Source organism: Polypterus senegalus, chromosome 2, assembly GCF_016835505.1.
Source record: "Polypterus senegalus isolate Bchr_013 chromosome 2, ASM1683550v1, whole genome shotgun sequence".
In the NCBI taxonomy this organism is placed as follows: domain Eukaryota; kingdom Metazoa; phylum Chordata; class Cladistia; order Polypteriformes; family Polypteridae; genus Polypterus; species Polypterus senegalus.
The window spans coordinates 166,185,118-166,204,967 of NC_053155.1; the positions used below are offsets into that span (position 1 = coordinate 166,185,118).

General features: G+C 38.4%; 1 protein-coding gene across 1 annotated transcript in view; it reads left to right on the plus strand.

Annotated features, from left to right (window-relative positions):
• The window catches only part of rrp8 (ribosomal RNA processing 8), a 66,312-nt gene extending 48,125 nt beyond the window's left edge, over positions 1-18,187 (plus strand). The window contains exons 7-8 of the mRNA XM_039744933.1: positions 9,809-9,905; positions 17,924-18,187. Coding sequence (XP_039600867.1) covers positions 9,809-9,905; positions 17,924-18,037 — 211 coding nt within the window. The 3' untranslated portion in view covers positions 18,038-18,187. The remainder of the gene's footprint in view (positions 1-9,808; positions 9,906-17,923) is intronic.
• Positions 18,188-19,850: the final 1,663 nt, after the last annotated feature.

Here is a 19,850-nt window from a genome sequence, read left to right on the forward strand (position 1 = left end):
ATGTCATCCTATAGACCACCATTCTATGCTGTCTGAGTACACTTTCCCCTGCCACCACTTTACAGTCTTCATTCTCCTTCAGATTGACTCTTCTGCATAGGATGTAATCTACCTGAGTGCATCTTCCTCCACTCTTGCATGTCACCCTATGTTCCTCCCTCTTCTTAAAATACATATTCACCAATGCCATGCCTATTCTTTTTGCAAAATACACTATCACCTGACCTCCTTCATTCCTCTCCTTGACACCATACCTACCCATCACCTCCTCCTCTCCTCTGTTCCCTTCACCAACATATCCATTGAAATCCGCTCCAATCACTGCTTTCTGTCCCTTCGGTACACTGTCCATCACTTCATCCCACTCATTCCAGAAATCTTCTTTCTTGTTCATTGCACACCCAACTTGCGGGGCATATGCACTAATAACATTCTATATCACACCTCCAATTTCCAGCTTCATAATCATTACTCTGTCTGACACAGTTTTCACTTCCAAAACACTCTTTATACGGTTCCTTCAGAATAACCCCTACACCATTTCTCCTCCCATCCATACCACGATAGAACAATTTGAATCCAACACCAATCCAACTGACCTTACTCCCCTTCCATTTAGTCTCTTATATGCACAATATATTGACCTTCCTTCTCTCCATCATGTCGGCTTACTCTCTCCCCTTACCATTCACACTGCCAACATTCAAAGTTCCTACCCTCAGTTCCACTCTCTTTAACTTCTTCCTTGTCTCTTTTCTCCGGATGCGTCTGCCCCCCCTTCTCCTTCTTCGGCCAACAGTAGCCCTATTTCCTCCAGCACCCTGTTGGCAGCCGTTGTTAACCCGGGCCTCGACTGATCCGATATGGAAATCTGTATTGTTGTGGCAAAATTTTACACCGGATGACCTTCCTGACGTAACCCTGCCCATTTATCCGGGCTTGGGACTGGCACGAAGAAACACACTAGTTTGTGCATCCCCTGTGGCTGGGTTGTAAAAATAAAATGCATAGTAATGTAAATTCTAAACCAATGTTAAAATCTTGTACATAATACGCTACAGTGGCTGTCCGTTTGTCTGTCCATGATTTTAAATCACCTGTAGTTTGCAAATCATTTGACCTATTGACCTACAATTTGGTACACATATACTATGTGACATGTACTGTCTGCTTTCGGGTGATGATTGACCTCCAAGGTTATTCCTCTTTTTTTTTATTGTAGAATCAGCTTTCAACAGCGGCCATCAGGGAGGCCGTGTGGCGCATGCGTACGGGCACCATTTTCATCCCTACCACCTTCACCGTCACTTCCCCTACCTCTTTATATCTTAAGTCATTCTTGAGGCAGATTGAAGACTTAAGTGCCAGCTTAAGAGAAAAATTAAAGAAAATGTACTAAGTAATTGCAACACAAACACTGACTTAATCAGTTTTAATGTCAAAAGATTCTGACAAAAGAAGAGAAGAATCGGGAAGCTAGGTTGGAGAAAAGAAGAGCTGCTCAGGAAGCAACAAGTACATCCACCTCTGAGCAAACAAATGTTAAGCATACAGAGAAAGAGTATGAAAACTTTGAATGCTCAAGTCAAGCCGTTAGTAGTGTAAAAGTAAAACGAGTAACACATTAAATATAGCTTGCTTTAAGGCTAGAAATATCAAAAATTAAACAAGTGAGTTGGAGTTGTATGTAGAGGGGCATAATTATGATGATATAGCAATAACGGAAACCTGGCTAAATAACAAAGTTGGGTATGAGTATAACATAGAGGGTACACATTTTTTAGAAAAGATGGACAGAACAGGAAAAAAGGCGGGGTTTCTCTTTATGTCCAACAGAATTTAAATGCAAGTCCTAATCAGTTGGATAATGATCCCCATCTTAGTGATGACATGTGGCTACGCCTGAAAAGCATTAGGGAAAGAGGTCTTATTTTAGTAGTTTGTTATAGACTGCCCAATACAGATGGTAATTTCAGCACACATTTTCTCATTAGTGTTAAACAGGCACGTTTACACGGGGATATTATAGTTGTGGGAGACTTAATTACCCATAACCTAGCGAAAGCACATGAGCACAGGAATCAATGACTGTTTTTTAAGAAACACCAATGCTAGGGGAAACCTGTCTAGATTTAGTATTTTGTAATAATCAGGATAGAATTGAGGGTGTAGATGTGGTTGAACCACTAGGGTCAAGTGATGATAATATAATAACCATTCTCAGTGTTTTGGAAGAGTGTGGATATAAAGCCTAAAACTGTCAAGCTTAACTTTGGTAGGGCATATTTTGAGCTGATACAGAAAAGTCTTAAGGAAAATTGATTGAAATAAGCTTTAAACTGTGGAGACCGTTAAGGAACAATGGAACAGGTTTTAAAAACATTTTACATGTAATGTAGGACGGGTACAATACATACCTATATTTGGTCTTAACACTAGAATTACCACAGCCTACAAAAAAACTCCAGCCCACCTTAAATCCGTTTCAACCTCTCCGTCAGCGTCTTTTGTCCTGTAAACGTGCCGATAAAGACAAGCAGCAAGCAGCCTACTATTCCATTCCCCCACAGCCGCAGAACGTGCACAGAGTTCTCCCAGCTCATGCCTTGATTGATTATCTAGGAGTGAAGTGCTGGAGTTTTAGACTGGAAATATTAGCTCTTTATTTGTAACACATGCATTTCATGTGTGTTCCGTTTCTACAATCTGTGTATGATGGTCTATGATGTCAAAGACACACTGACAAAAAAAAGCAACAACAGGGACATAGGTATATATGATATTTGGAATTATTCATTTTATGACCTGTATAGTACATTTCGGAAAACATTGGGGCACGGATGCAACATTATTCATATTATTCATATTCATTTCATAACATATTGCACTTGTAATCAGTGACCACATTTTTTTTTTCTTCCCCTCAATCTTGCCAGTGTCCACTTTTGGGTGCACACTGCCTTTTCTTTTGTACTCCAGGACATGCAGAGGAAAGAATAGTGCAGAGAGGTAACTTCAGCGCTATATGCAATCATCAAATTCAAATGTTAACAGTTCATATACACACAAAGACCATCCTTCCTACATTTACGACATGTGTACCTGTTGCAATCATATACAGTGCATCTGGAAAGTATTTATAGCGCCTCACTTTTTCCACATTTTGTTATGTTCCAGCTTTGTTCCAAAATGGATTAAATCAATTTTTTCCTCAGAATTCTACACACAACACCCCATAATGACAATGTGAAAAAAGTTTACTTGAGGTTTTTGCAAATTTATTAAAAGTAAAATAACTGAGAAATCACATGTACATAAGTATTCACAGCCTTTGCTCAATACTTTGTCGATGCACCTTTGGCAGCAATTACAGCCTCAAGTCTTTTTCTTTCAAAGAGTTCAATCTTTGTCTCATCAGACCAGAGAAGTTTGTTTCTCATGGTCTGAGAGTCCTTCAGGTGCCTTTTGGCAAATCCCAGGCTGGCTGCCATGTGTCTTTTACTAAGGAGTGGCTTCCATCTGGCCACTTTACCATACAGGCCTGATTGGTGGATTGCTGCAGAGATGGTTATCCTTCTGGAAGGTTCTCCTCTCTCCACAGAGGACCTCTGGAGCTCTGACAGAGTGACAATCGGGTTCTTAGTCACCTCCCTGACTAAGGCCCTTCTCCCCTGATCGCTCAGTTTAGATGGCCGGCCAGCTCTAGGAAGAGTCCTGGTGGTTTCGAATTTCTTCCACTTACGGATGATGGAGGCCACTGTGCTCATTTGGACCTTCAAAGAAGCAGAAATGTTTCTGTAACCTTCCCCAGATTTGTACCTTGAGACAATCCTGTCTTGGAGGTCTACAGACAATTCCTTTGACTTCATGCTTAGTTTGCGCTCTTGACATGAACTGTCAACTGTGGGACCTTATATAGACAGGTGTGTGCCTTTCCAAATCATGTCCAATCAACTGAATTTACCACAGGTGGACTCCATTTAAGCTGCAGAAACATCTCAAGGATGATCAGGGGAAACAGGATGCACCTGAGCTCAATTTTGAGCTTCATGACAAAGGCTGTGAATACTTATGTACATGTGCTTTCTCAATTTTTTTATTTTTAATAAATTTGCAAAAATCTCAAACTTTTTTCACGTTGTCATTATGGGGTGTAGTGTGTAGAATTCTGAGGAAAAAATGAATTTAATCAATTATGGAATAAGGCTGTAACATAAAATGTGGAAAAAGTGATGCGCTGTGAATAATTTCCGGATGCACTGTGTGTGTGTGTGTGTGTGTGTGTGTGTGTGTGTGTGTGTGTGTGTGTGTGTGTGTTCTGTACTTATAAAAGGCAAAGCCCTCACTGACTGACTCACTCACTCACTGACTCATCACTAATTCTCCTACTTCCCGTGTAGGTAGAAGGCTAAAATTTGGCAGGCTTATTCCTTACAGCTTACTTACAAAAGTTAAGCAGGTTTCATTTAGAAATTCTACACGTAACGCTCATAACGGTCGACAATGTCCGCCATGTTGAACTTTCTTATTTATGACCCCATCTTCACGAAATTTGGTAGGCGGCTTCCCTGCGCTAACCCAAACTGATGTACAACAACAACAACAACAACATTTATTTATATAGCACATTTTCATACAAAAAAAATGTAACTCAAGGTGCATACTTATTTCAGTGGTATGACGACACTGTTGGCTGCCATATTGAACTTTCCAACGTCACTAATTCTCCAACTTCCCGTGTAGGTAGAAGGCTGACCCCATCTTCACAAAATTTGGTAGGCGGCTTCCCTGCGCTAATCAAAACTGATGTACGTACTTATTTCGGTAGTATGATGCCACTGTCTGCCGCCATATTGAACTTTCCAACATCACTAATTCTCCTTCCCATGTAGGTAGAAGGCTGAAATTTGGCAGGCTCATTCCTTACAGCTTACTTACAAAAGTTAAGCAGGTTTCATTTTGAAATTCTACGCGCAACGGTCATAACAGTGGACAACATCCGCCATGTTGAACTTTCTTATTTATGGTCCCATCTTCACGAAATTTGGTAGCAGGGTTCCCTGCGCTAACCGAAACCAATGTGCGTACTTATTTCGGTGGTATGACACCACTGTCAGCCGCCATATTGAACTTTCCAACAGTGTTTGTTACTTATGGGCCCATGTTCAAGAAATTTGGTACGCGGGTTCCCAACGCTAACTGAATCCTACTTACGTACATATATACGTCCATAGCCTGTAGCTCGGTCACTGTGTAAGGCGGCGTTGGGTCCCCCATCCCAACGCCTCCCTAGTTGTTGTCTACCTGCCTATATAAGGCCGTCCGTCGCTCCAGTCTCTACATTCCCTTCCTTGCTTCGCCACAAGATTCACATCTCCCTGCTGATAACTGCAGCCTTTTTATTTAATCCACGACTTCTCTGCTGTTTTATTGTTCGTTTATTACGATTGTAGGTATTGTGTATGTATTTTAGACTTACTTTACATTGCTCAGGTACGCATTTCCTTTATCATTCCAACCGTACCCCCATTAACATGTCTATCGATGTGATCACCATCGATCAAAGAACTGTCACTTACCGAGTGGTTTCCATGCCCGGAGATGGCACCTGCCTTTCCTATTCTTTTTGTTACACATCGCACGGCCAAATCAGGCTCACTCTTGATATCCGGAGGAACATATTGTCTTATGTATTGAATGACTGGGACAGGTTCAAGGTGTGGACTGATGATGGTACAGGAGATAATTATACTACACAGGGGCACTATAAAAGAGAAATGCTTAAGCCCTTCACTTATGGTTCTGCATGTGAGTTGATGGCTGCCGCTGAATTGTTTGGTTGTCGCTTTCAGGTGTACCGAATTGGCCAAATATTTTACACCTTTCGATAACCGCTAATGCCTCTTAAACATCTTAGATTCACAGGTGACAATTTCAGTAGTGGACACTTTGATGTTTATGAATGTTTAAACTCTCAAAAGCTGGTTGTGAAGTTATCAATGAAACCGGTTGTATGCTTACAACATTTGACAGATGCCAAATCTCACTTCAACACAAGTACTGCAAATACTGTCGTAATTGAAACAAACCATGAAACTCAAACCGATTATGACAGCAACAATCCAAGCTGTGAGATTTGAAACAAGATTACTTTTCACATGGCCAACTGTACGTTGCATGCTTAAGAGTAAGCTCAGCGCACAGCTTGGTCATATTACAACCGGAGGGCCGAACTGACAATGTTGTATACAAAGAGATTCTTAACAAATAATTATTGGTATATTTTCGCTCAGTTTAAAAAGGTGTATATATATATATATATATATATATACACACACACACACACAGGGTGACACAGAAAAACGGGAACTTTTGAAAAACCCAATAAAAATAGGAGAAATCCAACAAAAAAATGTTATTGACAGCAATTGAACCACTACAACTTGCTTTTTAAGAGACAGTAATCCAAATTATCAATGTCTGAAAATTACGTCCTGTAGATGGCGTCCTCCTGTACATATGCATTCTTCCAATCTGCTGTTGAGGTTCCCCATTGATCGCTGCAACATCTTAGCTGGGATACCACGAATTTTGTCTTGAATTCTTTGTTTCAGTTCATTCAGTGTCCTTGGCCGAGTCGTGTAGACCCGACTCTTAAGGTAGCCCCACAAGAAAAAATCACAAACAGGCAAATCCGTTGATCTTGATGGCCAGGGAATGTCACTCATTCTTGAGATGACACGGTTACTGAACAATTCTCGCACAGCTGCCATTGATTGCCTTGCAATTGATTACTAAATGGTGAGATTGTTTACAGCTCATGGTCCCTGTTCCGCAGTGCTACCAACTGTACATGGCTGCCACTCTGCATTTCCAAACTTCACGTTTTTATGTGTCACCTTGTATGTATGTATGTATGTATTTATGTATATATATATATATATATATATCATATATACCTATGTCTCTGTTGCTTTTTTTTGTCAGTGCATCTTTGACATCATAGACCATAAGGTGCATACTAATTCATCGTGAGCAGGAACACTCAGTAAAACTGAATTTAAAAAAATCAAAGTGACGGTGAGATACGAAGAAGGCAGATTCACCAGCGTTTGTATGTCAGCTTTTATTCCTCCAGATCAGATAATGTCCAGTTCCATTTCCTCAAAACACCACTCACATCTACAGTTATTCCCAGTTTCAAATAAAAAGTAACAGCGTCAGATCCCTGGGGGGCAGTAGTATGTATCGTGATCGTGACTGAGAGAATAAAAGTGAAAATAAAACAATAGCTTTCGCAAGTACTATAAATGTCTTTATCGGCACATTTACAGGACAAAAGATGGTGGCAGAGAGGTGCGAACGGATTTAAGGTGGGCCGAATCTACGAGTTTTTTCGTTGGCCCTGGTAATTTTAGTGTTAATAGGAAATTAAAAAAAAAAAAAGCCTCCACAGTAGTGTAGTAAAAAGTTTAAAAAAGAAGCTGCAAAGGCAAAAACAGCTTTATAAGGCATATACAATACACTATATTTTTGTATAGCCCAAAATCACACAAGAAGTGCCACAATGAGCTTTAACAGGCCCCGCCTTCTGACAGCCCCTCAGCCTTGACTTTCTAACAAAACAAGAAAAAACTCCCATAAAAAACCTAGTAGGCAAAAAAATGGAAGAAACCTTGGGGACGGTAGTTCAAAGAGAGACCCCTTTCCAGGTAGGTTGGGCGTGCAGTGGGTGTGAAAAAGAAGGGGGACAATACAATATACAGAACAAAAACAAGTAATCCTCAATACAGTATAATAGTAAAATAAAAATATTACAAGTATAGAGTAGAATTTAACAGTAGATGATGTCACATGATATGATTTGGAGTCCTGGAGACCTCGGCCATCAAGCTAACTCCCCCTATTGGCCATCCCACAGCTGAGAGAGTGCTGGGCCAGCCAATCCAAATCTTTCATTTTTAAAACGTTTTTGAAATGCTGACACTGTTAAATTTTCTACTTAGCTGGTGCAGTGCTTTATATTTTCTGAAGCTTAGACTTCCAAGTAGATGGTCCTGGAGCCCTATCATAAGTCATGGAAGTGCCCAATCAAACACCACTGATCTTATTCTTGTGATATGTTGGTTTTCCTTTGTCTTGTGAATAGATCACATCTAACCCTTAATTCCTGTTAAAGTCATTTTGTTAAAGGTTTAGAAAATTGTTTCTGTGGAAAGAAGGAACGGAGTAACATTTTATTTTCTGCTTTCACTATACCTCAGGTACAAAAGCCACCTTTTGATGTCAGCATTACTGTTTTCATATTTATGAAAATACCTTAATTTTCACAATTCTGAAATAACCTCATTTTTAAATAATAAATACCAATGAGGGAATATAACAGACAGACATAATGAGGCAAATTACACATGTTAATACTTTAGCTATATTGTGTATTCTAATTGAAAGTATTTTTGAATCATTAGCTGAAATCTTGATATTAAAAGCACACAATTGCCTTGAGATTAATTCATATATTTGTATTTTTACTTTCCTGCAATGGGAGGATTAATTAAACCATGCAACATGTACATGCATGAACAGACATATTAGGCTGAACACAATAAAACAGCTGTTGTAGTTAGATCAGGGGTGCCCAATGCATTGATCGCAAAGGTAGTGCAGGTGGATCGCGTTGCATTCAAAAAATGTTTTTTTAAATGTTAGTCTATCATATATCCTCCCTATGGCATTTGCTACTTGATTGACATACAGGGTGGCCAGTCTGAGATCTCTTTTATTCTAACACACTGGTCATCCCGCATGCATGATCAAACGCGCAAGCTACTGCAAAACTCCGGCTATCTAAGTGATATAGTTCGCCTTCCAATTTATATAGACTAAAGAAGGGATTTAAAAAAAAATTGTTTGGAGAGTGTATGGGTTGGACGTGGAATTGGAAGAGGATTTTTTTATCTCACAATATCACAATCCAAGTGCATTTGTCTGACGTCCAAGGTTCGATCCCCGATGAGGGATACAGTGGAGTGTGTATGCCTGATGAGTCCAAAATAGGGCGAAACACGTGTTGCGTACTCTTTGCGTTATTTGACAGTTAACTATGTAACATTCTATGATCTGCTTGTTGCAACTGAGTGGGCACCCGTGGCGGATGTTTGCTGACTTGCAGACCAACCACAAGTGTTACCTGGTAAGTAAACACCCATACAATCAGATTGTGATTCAGACTTCGAATGCTTTGTGTGTGTGTGTGTGTGTGTATATATATATATATATATATATATATATATATATATATATACACACACACATATGCATATACCTACACACACATACATATATACATATATATATATATATATAGCAATTTTAATGTAGGCAGATCATTTCGGCCTGGTCATTTTAAAAGTAGCTCGCAAGCCGAAAAAGTGTGGGCACCCCTGAGTTAGATTTACAAAAACAAAGTCTGCCAATATAAGTCACTTGACATTGTAATTGAAGAATCTTAAGTTGACAAAACAGGAGAGGAAAACAAGAACTCCAGCCAACAACATTCTGGCAAAAAATAAACTGAGTGGTCAGTTTTAGCCAATGATAATGATAATATATATAAGTATAGATGGTGAATACATATCTGTATTACTTCTAATCATCATGTAGCTGCTTATGTGAAATTTTGAATATTTGCATGAGTAGACTTTTCATATCATAATCCTTGTGTATATGCTTTTGATGTTTTGAAACTGGAAGATGGTTAGAAAGCTTACTTCTGTTCGTTATGCTATGTCCTGTTTTCCTTTTCTAGTGGTGTGCTCAAGATTGCAGAAGTGGCCAGCAGATTTAATGATATTCGTGACTTCATTACTGCTTTAGCCAGGCTTGGCTTCAAGCTGTGTACCAAGGTAAAACATATAAATTAATATTGGTATTGTTTTAAAAATGGCATTGATTTTGTTGAAGATAAATTCAGTATATACAGTGCATCCGGAAAGTATTCACTGCTCATCACTTTTTCCACATTTTGTTATGTTACAGCCTTATTCCAAAATGGATTAAATTCATTTTTTTCCTCAGAATTCTACACACAACACCCCATAATGACAACGTGAAAAACGTTTACTTGAGATGTTTGCAAATTTATTAAAAAAAAAAAAATTTGAGAAAGCACATGTACATAAGTATTCAAAGCCTTTGCCATGAAGCTCAAAATTGAGCTCAGGTGTAGCCTGTTTCCCCTGATCATCCTTGAGATGTTTCTGCAGCTTAATTGGAGTCCACCTGTGGTAAATTCAGTTGATTGAACATGATTTGGAAAGGCACACACCTGTCTGTATAAGGTCCCACAGTTGACAGTTCATGTCAGAGCACAAACCAAAGATGAAGTCAAAGGAATTGTCTATAGACCTCCGAGACAGGATTGTCTTAAGGCACAAATCTGGGGAAGGTTACAGAAAAATTTCTGCTGCTTTGTAGGTCCCAATGAGCACAGTGGCCTCCATCATCCATAAGTGGAAGAAGTTCAAAACCACCAGGACTCTTTCTAGAGCTGGCCGGCCATCTAAATTGCGCAATCAGGGGAGAAGGGCCTTAGTCAGGGAGGTGACCAAGAACCCGATGGTCACTCTGTCAGAGCTCCAGAGGTCCTCTTTGGAGAGAGGTGAACCTTCCAGAAGGATAACCATCTCTGCAGCAATCCACCAATCGGGCCTGTATGGTAAAGTGGCCAGATGGAAGCCTCTCCTTAGTAAAAGGCACATGGCAGCCCGCCTGCAGTTTGCCAAAAGGCACCTGAAGGACTCTCAGACCATGAGAAACAAAATTCTCTGGTCTGATGAGATAAAGATTGAACTCTTTGGTGTGAATGCCAGGCGTCACATTTGGAGGAAACCAGGCAGCACTCATCACCAGGCCAATACCATCCCTAAAGTGAAGTATGGTAGTGGCAGCATCATGCTGTGGGGATGTTTTTCAGTGTCAGGAACTGGGAGACTAGTCAGGATTAAGGAAAAGATGACTGCAGCAATGTACAGAGACATCCTGGATGAAAACCTGCTCCAGAGCGCTCCTGACCTCAGACTGGGGTGACGGTTCATCTTTCAGCAGGACAACGACCCTAAGCACACAACCAAGATATCAAAGGAGTGGCTTCAGGACAACTCTGTGAATGTCCTTGAGTGGCCCAGCCAGAGTCCAGACTTAATTCCGATTGAACACCTCTGGAGAGATCTTAAAATGGCTGCGCACTGACGCCTCCCATCCAACCTGATGGAGCTTGAGAGGTGCTGCAAAGTGGAATGGGCGAAACTGACCAAGGATAGGTGTGCCAAGCTTGTGGCATCATATTCAAAAAGACTTGAAGCTGTAATTGCTGCCAAAGGTGCATCGACAAAGTATTGAGCAAAGGCTGTGAATACTTATGTACATGTGATTTCTCATTTTTTTTATTTTTAATAAACTTGCAAAAATCTCAAGTAAACTTTTTTCATGTTGTCATTATGGGGTGTTTGTAGAATTCTGAGGACAAAAATGAATTTAATCTATTTTGGAATAAGGCTGTACAACATAACAAAATGTACAAAAAGTGATGTGCTGTGAATACTTTCCGGATGCACTGTATTTTTTTTTTAATTCAAAGGTATTTTTTCACAGTCATGGTATATATTAATTTGGCAAATGAACTTGGGTTCTGAAGTGTAGTAGTATTCAAAAATTTTAAAAAATAACCAGCTTGCTCTTGTGTTTTAAAGTAGAGCTAATGGGTACTGGTATCCCACTGTGGTGGAAAACAATGCCTTAAAAATACTAAATATACCCAGTTTGTAGTAGTAGAGGTTTTAATTTAAGAAAACAAGCCTTCTGTGTTTCTGAGGCATGCTTGTGGCAACAAAAGTAAACTGGGAATAATCATTAGAGATTCATTGGTACTATTTTCTTGAGATAAGAATGTTTTTTGCCAGTTTGTTTGCTCACTGCAGATGTCCTAGGTGGAGTTATGACATCCACACCTTTGACAAACTATATTCTGCCTATTATCCCACTTTTGCTTCTGTAATTCTGTTTCTTCAGTTAGTTCATGCAGTGCCTTTTAACAGAGAGGTGCATGCTCAAATTGATTTTTTTCCCTCTAAACTGCACCTACATTTCACCTATTACATTATCTTGCGTTATCTTACATAACCTACAGAGCAAGATTCATGAAATTGGTGGTATGATGTTTAAGCACGCGCATAAGTGTTATTTTATACAAATAGAAAAAACACTAAATCGATTACACTACATTATATTTTTAATAAAAGTCTTGGATTTTTGCAAGACCAAATCCACCTGCACGTCATATGTGCACGCACACAATATTAAAAAAGACGGTGTGTGCAACAGAGCCCAACCACAAAGAAACAGATTGAAGCGCCACAAACCAATTATTCAATTTTTTTTTATTGCAAGATGAGATGCTCATACTGAAGATATGGCAATAAAAGAACCAAGAACAATGTTTTTGAGTGAATAAACTCACTAACATTTACAGATACCAGTCAGCCCAAAAACACATTGGATGAAGATTCAAGCTCCTTTCAGAGCCTGGTGCTATAAGGCAAGAATGCACTACCACCCTGACTAGGCTAAAACATCTTTACTAACCTTTGTGACAGTAGGGGGCGCTATCGCTCCCTTGAACCCTCAGGTACCACACCAAACACCAGGTAAAAGTGCAATAATTCTTCTTTATTATAATAATTAAGCGCACAAAGCACCACCACTCCACTATTCTCAATAAACAATACAAATTCAATAAATCACAATCCTTCATTCCCAGATGCTTTGCCCTCCTACCACCTAGCTCAGCTCGTCATCTGGGAGTTTTAAAAGTTCTTATATAGTTCCTGACCCTTTTTTTTCACACGGGGCGTAGGGCAAATAGCAGTCGCTAGTTCTCTCTGGAGCGACCCCTGGTGGTCCCGATATTATCCAGCTGGAATCTGAAGCATCTCCATGTCGTAGGGATGGCTCCCTCTGGTGGCCTGGGGGTATTGACCGGGATAAAAGGCCAGCCATGGGCCACACCTTACTAAACTTTAACTTGATGAAAACTAAATGTATGCTTTTGTCTGTTCTTGTCACTTGATTACATGCAAGGCACATGTTCATTCTTTATCTTAATAGATCACAGAAGAATGCTTGTGCATTATCATACCAGCAATAGCAAGCAATATCTTTGTGAATTAATTAAATAAGCTTGTATAGTGAAAGAATGTGCGTGATCATAAGTGTGGCTTTTTTAGGTTACATTCTCTAGTTATCTTCTGAATAGAGACATCAATGCAATTCTTAGCTGGATATCAACATTTACAGTAGTAATGCCAATAATGGAGTTTAGCAAAGACTTCCCGTGGTGAATCCATGCCTTTTGGCCTTGAAAGTATGCTGCAGTGGAAGTGAAGTGCACAATCAGTCTTCTTTTAAAATGACTGAATCTCATAAAAATACTTTTTTTGCCTGTTTTCCTTCTTAAAACGACAGTTACGGTTTTTTTTTTTTTTTTTTTTTTTTTTTTTTAATATGTGTGCAGTCTCGAGATTCAAATGTTTTTGGCTTAAAAAAATTGAAGTATTTGGCAAGTTTTAATGCTTTATTTAGTTCACCTTAGGACCCTAGTACTCAGAAGCTCAATTACAAAGCACAAGAGCAGGTTAGTTATTTTCTAAAAATGATAAAATATGCCTCATTACAGTTTGCTTTACCCTAGGTTAAACTTAATATTTAGTTAATTTACAGTATTAACAATTAAAGAGTTGGATGGTAAAGCACGGCATTCTGGGTTAATTTAGTTTCACTATCTTGCTGGATGACCCTTAATGATTTTCCTATGTGTGAACTGAATAAATATATAAACAATTATACTCTACAATATGAACGATGTTTCTTTGTAGTATTGAGCACAGTTGACTATTAATCCCTTTTTAAACAGAAACAAATACCAAAGAGAAAAGTTGTTTTCTATGTAGTATGGTAACACTGAATGAGTAATACATGTTGAGTATCTGTAATCTAAAATGCCTAGGACCAGAAGGATTTTGGATTTGGGATATTTATGGATTTTTTAATATTTACATATAATTAGGTATCTTTGTGATATCCTTGATCATGTAGGGAAGTGCAGCTAAATGATGACTGGAACATTGACATAAAAACATCAAACCTCAAAAGGATGAATATGATATATACGCTCTCTTGTAGTTCTCTTTTAAGATGGGCAATGCTGCATATGTGCAGTGAGGAACTTTTTTGGTTTTTCTTCCATTTAATATTGGTTACACGTTTTTGCTTCTCTGGGAACTGGCCAATAGGTCAGGGATATCTCAATCAATCTTCACTCAATTGTGACCACTGTGCTGGAAGTCATTAAACAACTGATGAGGCGCTACGATTAGTTTGGTGTGGGTGTACATAAAAGTAACGTTTTTACCAACATACACTGTCAACTTATAATTGCAATTTGCAACAATGTCTTGTTTTAATAAAATAGAGTAATTTACTGAACTTCTGTCACAATAAGGGCACTCTGTGGGAATTAAGCTGCTTTTTTTAAACACAAGAAGTGACATTCCATTACCGCACAAGTCCTCTAGGATGCCAAAATGAGACTGATGAACCCATAATTGAATTTATTTTGAGGCAAAGTAACTTTGGTAGATGTGATGGCACAGTAACTAGCTGAACCCTCAGTTTTTCATATGGCCTACATTATTTACTAAAACTGCAGTCCCATCATAATGTGACAAGTGAGAGTGGCTATCTGCACAGATGGTGACAGCTTTTCCCCAATTGATACATCATAGAGTACCTGTCTCTTATCAGCCATGTATTATTTCCTTATGGCAATCAGTGCGTACAGGGACCTTTAATCCACGCTGATTGTATGTTGTTACTTTGCAGCACTCCAAGCTTCACAGGAACTCTGAAAGAATAATGCATTTTGAATCTTCTCATATGTTATTTACATCTACTTTTTTGATGTCCACACATTTTCATGCCCAAATTTTATAAAAGAGACCCCTGGTGTTTGAATTATACACTTGTGGTGTCTTGTTGGTCTTTTTGGTGCTCAGAATTTCAAATTTTGCAGCATTTTGGAAATTTGGATTAAGGATGCTCAACTTGTTTTTTGTAAAGAAAGCTAATCATTAACAAAGAGATGCAGCAGGAAGTCTTCTGTCTGCAGTCTTAGATGTTCTAGATACACTTGTTCTATATAGTGTGTGTGTGTGTATATTTTATAATTTTGTAACCGCATGGTGGCCTTCCACCAATTGGGACACAGTTTTTGAATCATTTTTCCATTCCTGCATAAGGTGCATACTAATTCTGCGTTAGCAGGAACACGCAATATAATTGAAGAAAAAAATCAAGTGACGGTGAGATACGAAGAAGGCAGATTCACCAGTGTTTGTGTGTCAGCTTTTATCCCTCCAGATCAGAGAATGTCCAGTTCCATTGCCTCAAACCACCACTCACATCTACAGTTATTCCCAGTTTCAAATAAAAACTAACAGTGTCAGATCCCTGGGAGGGGGGGTGGTAGTATGTATCGTGATCATGACTGAGAGAATAAAAGTGAAAAAAAAAAAAGGTAACTTTTATAAGTAGTATAAATGTACACCGTCTGTTATAGACGCAAAACAAATGTATGTGTTTATTGTATTATATTAACAATAAGAGCAGCTCACTACTGAAAATGGCAAATATAGGAGGCAGTCTGGATCGAAGCGGGGGACTCTTGATTACAAGTCAGCAAATCTTACCGCTACACCACAGAAGCTGTTGTCTTATCCTTGAACCTTTTGTGAAAGTGTTTATTTGATCTTTGGACTTCAGGCTTCACACATTATATAGTTTATGCCAACATTTTGTCATTTACTACTAAAATATGAAAAAGGTTTCTGTTTTAACAATGTGTTTACACAGATTATTGTAAAAATGGAACACACATGAAATGCATGTGTTCCAAATAACAATCTATTATTTCCACTCTAAAACTCCAGCACTTCACTCCCAGGTAATCAAACAAGGCATGAGCTGAGAGAACTTTGTGCACGTTCTACGGTGGTGGGGGGATGGAATAGTAGGCTGCTTGTCTTTATCGGCACATTTACAGGACAAAAGACGCTGACGGAGAGGACACAGAATCCATTACATTCGTGATATTCTCTGAGTAATTAAAATACCGAGATGTATACTTGATATAATTTTCATGATGATAGGAGTTAAATCATGTTATTAAACATGGGAACATGGTGGCACAGTGATTGTTCATGTTTCACGCAAGATGCTTGCTGTGCCATGCGCGACCTTCAATGAAGTACTTTATTGTAGAAGTACTGTCTCTTTCAAACGTACAATCAGCTCTGTAATAGACATTAAGCCATCTGTAAGCTTAGAACGCAGATTCTTCAAAACTTTTAAGGAACATTGAAATATCTTTGTAGTACATGTTTAATTATTCTATCCATCTATCCTTCCAGTGTCGCGCCAGCACAAGGCAAGAACAATCCGTGAATGGAGCGCAAGCTCCTAGCTAGCGCTGCTGCACCGTGTCCTATCATGTTTAATTATTAACAATATAGATTATTTAAATGAAGTTAAAGTTTTATCTGTATAATATAATTAACATATTTTGCTGCATTTCATCTTAAAAATGATATCGTCATCATATGTAAATACGCGCTTTATAAAGTGGCTCAGGTTGTGCAATATTATAACTGTAGTGTAAATTTACAGTGAGGTGATTGTTCTTATAAGTACAAACAGTTCTACAAGGAGCACCTGATGGACTGATTGAGAACATTTATAGATCTTGGGATGAAACTGTTTCTGAACTGCTCATATACAGTGATGTAAATACTCTGAGTGGTGCAGTAAGAGTAATATGGAAAAAGGTGATCTGCTGTGGCAACCCGTAATGGGAGCAGCTGAAAGAAGAAGGTGCAGTGAGAGTAGTAACGCTAAAGCAGCTGTTGTATTTAGAATTGTTTCACCATTCCGTGGACCATTATATTGTTACTGGTTAATTACAATTAGATGCATTAAACTAATAAACAATATACGGTTAATTTCAGTGTATTTATAAAGTCGCGTCAGGGATGTAGATCTGAAAAAGAAAGGGTAGCCAAACAGGAACAGTAGCATTGCTTTGACGCTGGGTGCCGTCAGTCTGCAAAACCGCGCGGAGAACTTGCATACGCCAGGGTATGAAGTACCGTGGAAATGTGCGTGGCTTTACACCAAGTTTAGGTTTTATACATTGCGATTTCAGCGTGGAAACGTTCGTACGCAACATTTCTATGTGTACGCACCGTTTATACATGAGCCCCCTGGTGTGGAGTTTTCCACTTGTGGGGTTATGCCGGTGCTCAAGAAGTTTCAGATGTTGGGGCATTTCAGGTTTTGGAATTTGGGATTTTGTGTGGGTATGTGTTCACCTTGTGATGGATTAGTTCCCTGTCCAGGGATTTTCTTGCCTTACACCCAATGCTTGCTGGGATAGGCTGCAGCAACCACCCCTGCCAGCCTTGCTCATGATTAAGTGGACTTTGAAGATGGTATGGTATATACTGTGCAGTATGTACTGTATAATGAAGTTTCACTGTTTGCCTGAGAGTCATGTATGCTTTGAAATGCACAAATATGTTTGAATGAAGCATTCAGTTAATACTTGAAAACATATTCTATTTTATTCTATTGAAATGTATTCTATTTGGTTCTATTTGAAAATTATTTTTGTTTTTTCATATCTGAGTGCTGATTTATTGGCACAGATTTCCTATATGTAATAGTAGTTTATCAAGTTGACATTCTTGTGACTTCATTGGTGTTTTTTTGTGCACTATGTAAAGTTTAACTGTATTATTTCTTTATTTTGTAGGAAACAAAAAACAGCTACTTCTTCTCCTTTGAGTTTATTAAAACAGGAAGTCCATACCTAAAAGGCAAGAGTCTTAAGCTGGATTTGAAACCGTGTGTTTACAAAAAGAGGTGAAGCGTGCAAAATAGTGTGGTGTCAACTTTACTGTCTGTGAATAAATGAAAAGCATAACTAGTTTCTGTGCAGCAAATGAGTAAAAATATTGAAAGTTAATTATTGTACTAAAATGCAACACAATAAATAAATACGTGGTAAAAAAAGTAATACTGGGTGCATTATTCAATTCAGTTTCAATAATTTATTCTTCAGGGCATTCCTACTTAACATTCCAGCATCTATATACGTGTCCACCAGTGTCTCAGAGCAGGTGAAACAGCTGAATAAACTATAGCCAGACTAGCCGACAAAATGACCAGAGCTTACCCTTACTTAACATTACTTACCCAGGCATCACTGCATGCTGGCTCTGTGAACTGTTACATAAAAAGGAGTATTGTGTTCTTTTGCAGGATGGTGTTGGATGAGGCTTGATTGGGAGTAGAAGTGCAGCACCACTCAAAGGAAAGTCAGTGTTGTTTTACTCCTGATTTGTCAGTTTTTCCTTATAATTTAAGCACTGTGAACTGTCCACCTTGAACTAAAATGGCAAATCAGACATGACAGCATTCATGGATACAATCCAGCAAGGACTTATTGTATTTCCAGAATCCTGTCTCACCCAAAAAAAACAAATTCTCAACTCAAAAGAGTAGACAATGATACTGGGCAACACAGGATGCTTCAGCTAGTACAATGTAAAAAGTACAAATCTAGAATTTAAAAAAAACAAGCGCAGTATAAACACAAACATTACTTGCAAAAATGACCAAGATTCACTTGTTAAAATGTTTTTATTACTTTTTGATGACATGCCCACTGCTTTTAAAGAGAATGTGGGTATTTCCCTTCTAGAGCTTGGGGTGTCCAAAGCAAGGTATGTCCAGCTTAATTTCTGCCTGCAACAGTTGATACCACTTTACAGGTGCCACATTTAGACTTTAAGAAAGGCTGCACTTGATGTTATAAATGGCACACTACACAGTTATCCTTTTAATCATATGATTGTGTGTTCTCCATTTATGTGTTTTGTTTCTCCATTTTGTATGTTTTATTTTGCATCTCTTTTCGCATTTTTATTAAAACTTTTCCAGTAAATTTTAGTGGTAAAATCGCAGTTCATGAGATGCATATATATATATCATTAAAATTATTTTGATATAGGTATAGGATATGCGATACAGAAATTATTACAAAAAGAGGGTGAGTAGTTAAAGTACCTAAGATGTTTAAACATTATTGAACACATTTGTCACCCCACATTTTTGCAAGTCCACTTTTGGCACATGCACATTTGTTGCTGTGCCCATTAAAACAAGAAAAAAATTATGCAATTTTTCTGGAGGCATCTTTCATTTGAATTGAAGACATCTGAAAATGGATCAGTCATTTTTGAAAGGCAAATTCACTTTAAGACAGATCAAGTGCCAAGAAGGATACTAAATGAAAAAAATGGCTTGGCAATGAAACAGTAAAAGTTTTTACAATTAATTAAAAAGGAATGTAAAAGTAGTATCACACAACCTTAGCAGCAACTGTGACTTGAGTGTGCAGTGCTAAAATAATTTTTCAGCCTTGACTTGAATGCTGAGACTAGTTGGGCTTCTTCCTATTTCTTAGATTTATTTCAGTGCCCTTTAGCTAAAGATACTGGATCTCATTCATAAAATGTGAGCAGAATGAATTTGCTCGTAAAACGTTCACAAAGGGATAAGGCCTGTCTGTTCATAAAAACGAACACATCTTACGCATGCTCAGGACCAAGTGTAGTACATGTTTAAATAGTAAAAAGCATGATATGTATGGCATTTGCTCAAAACACATTTTAATG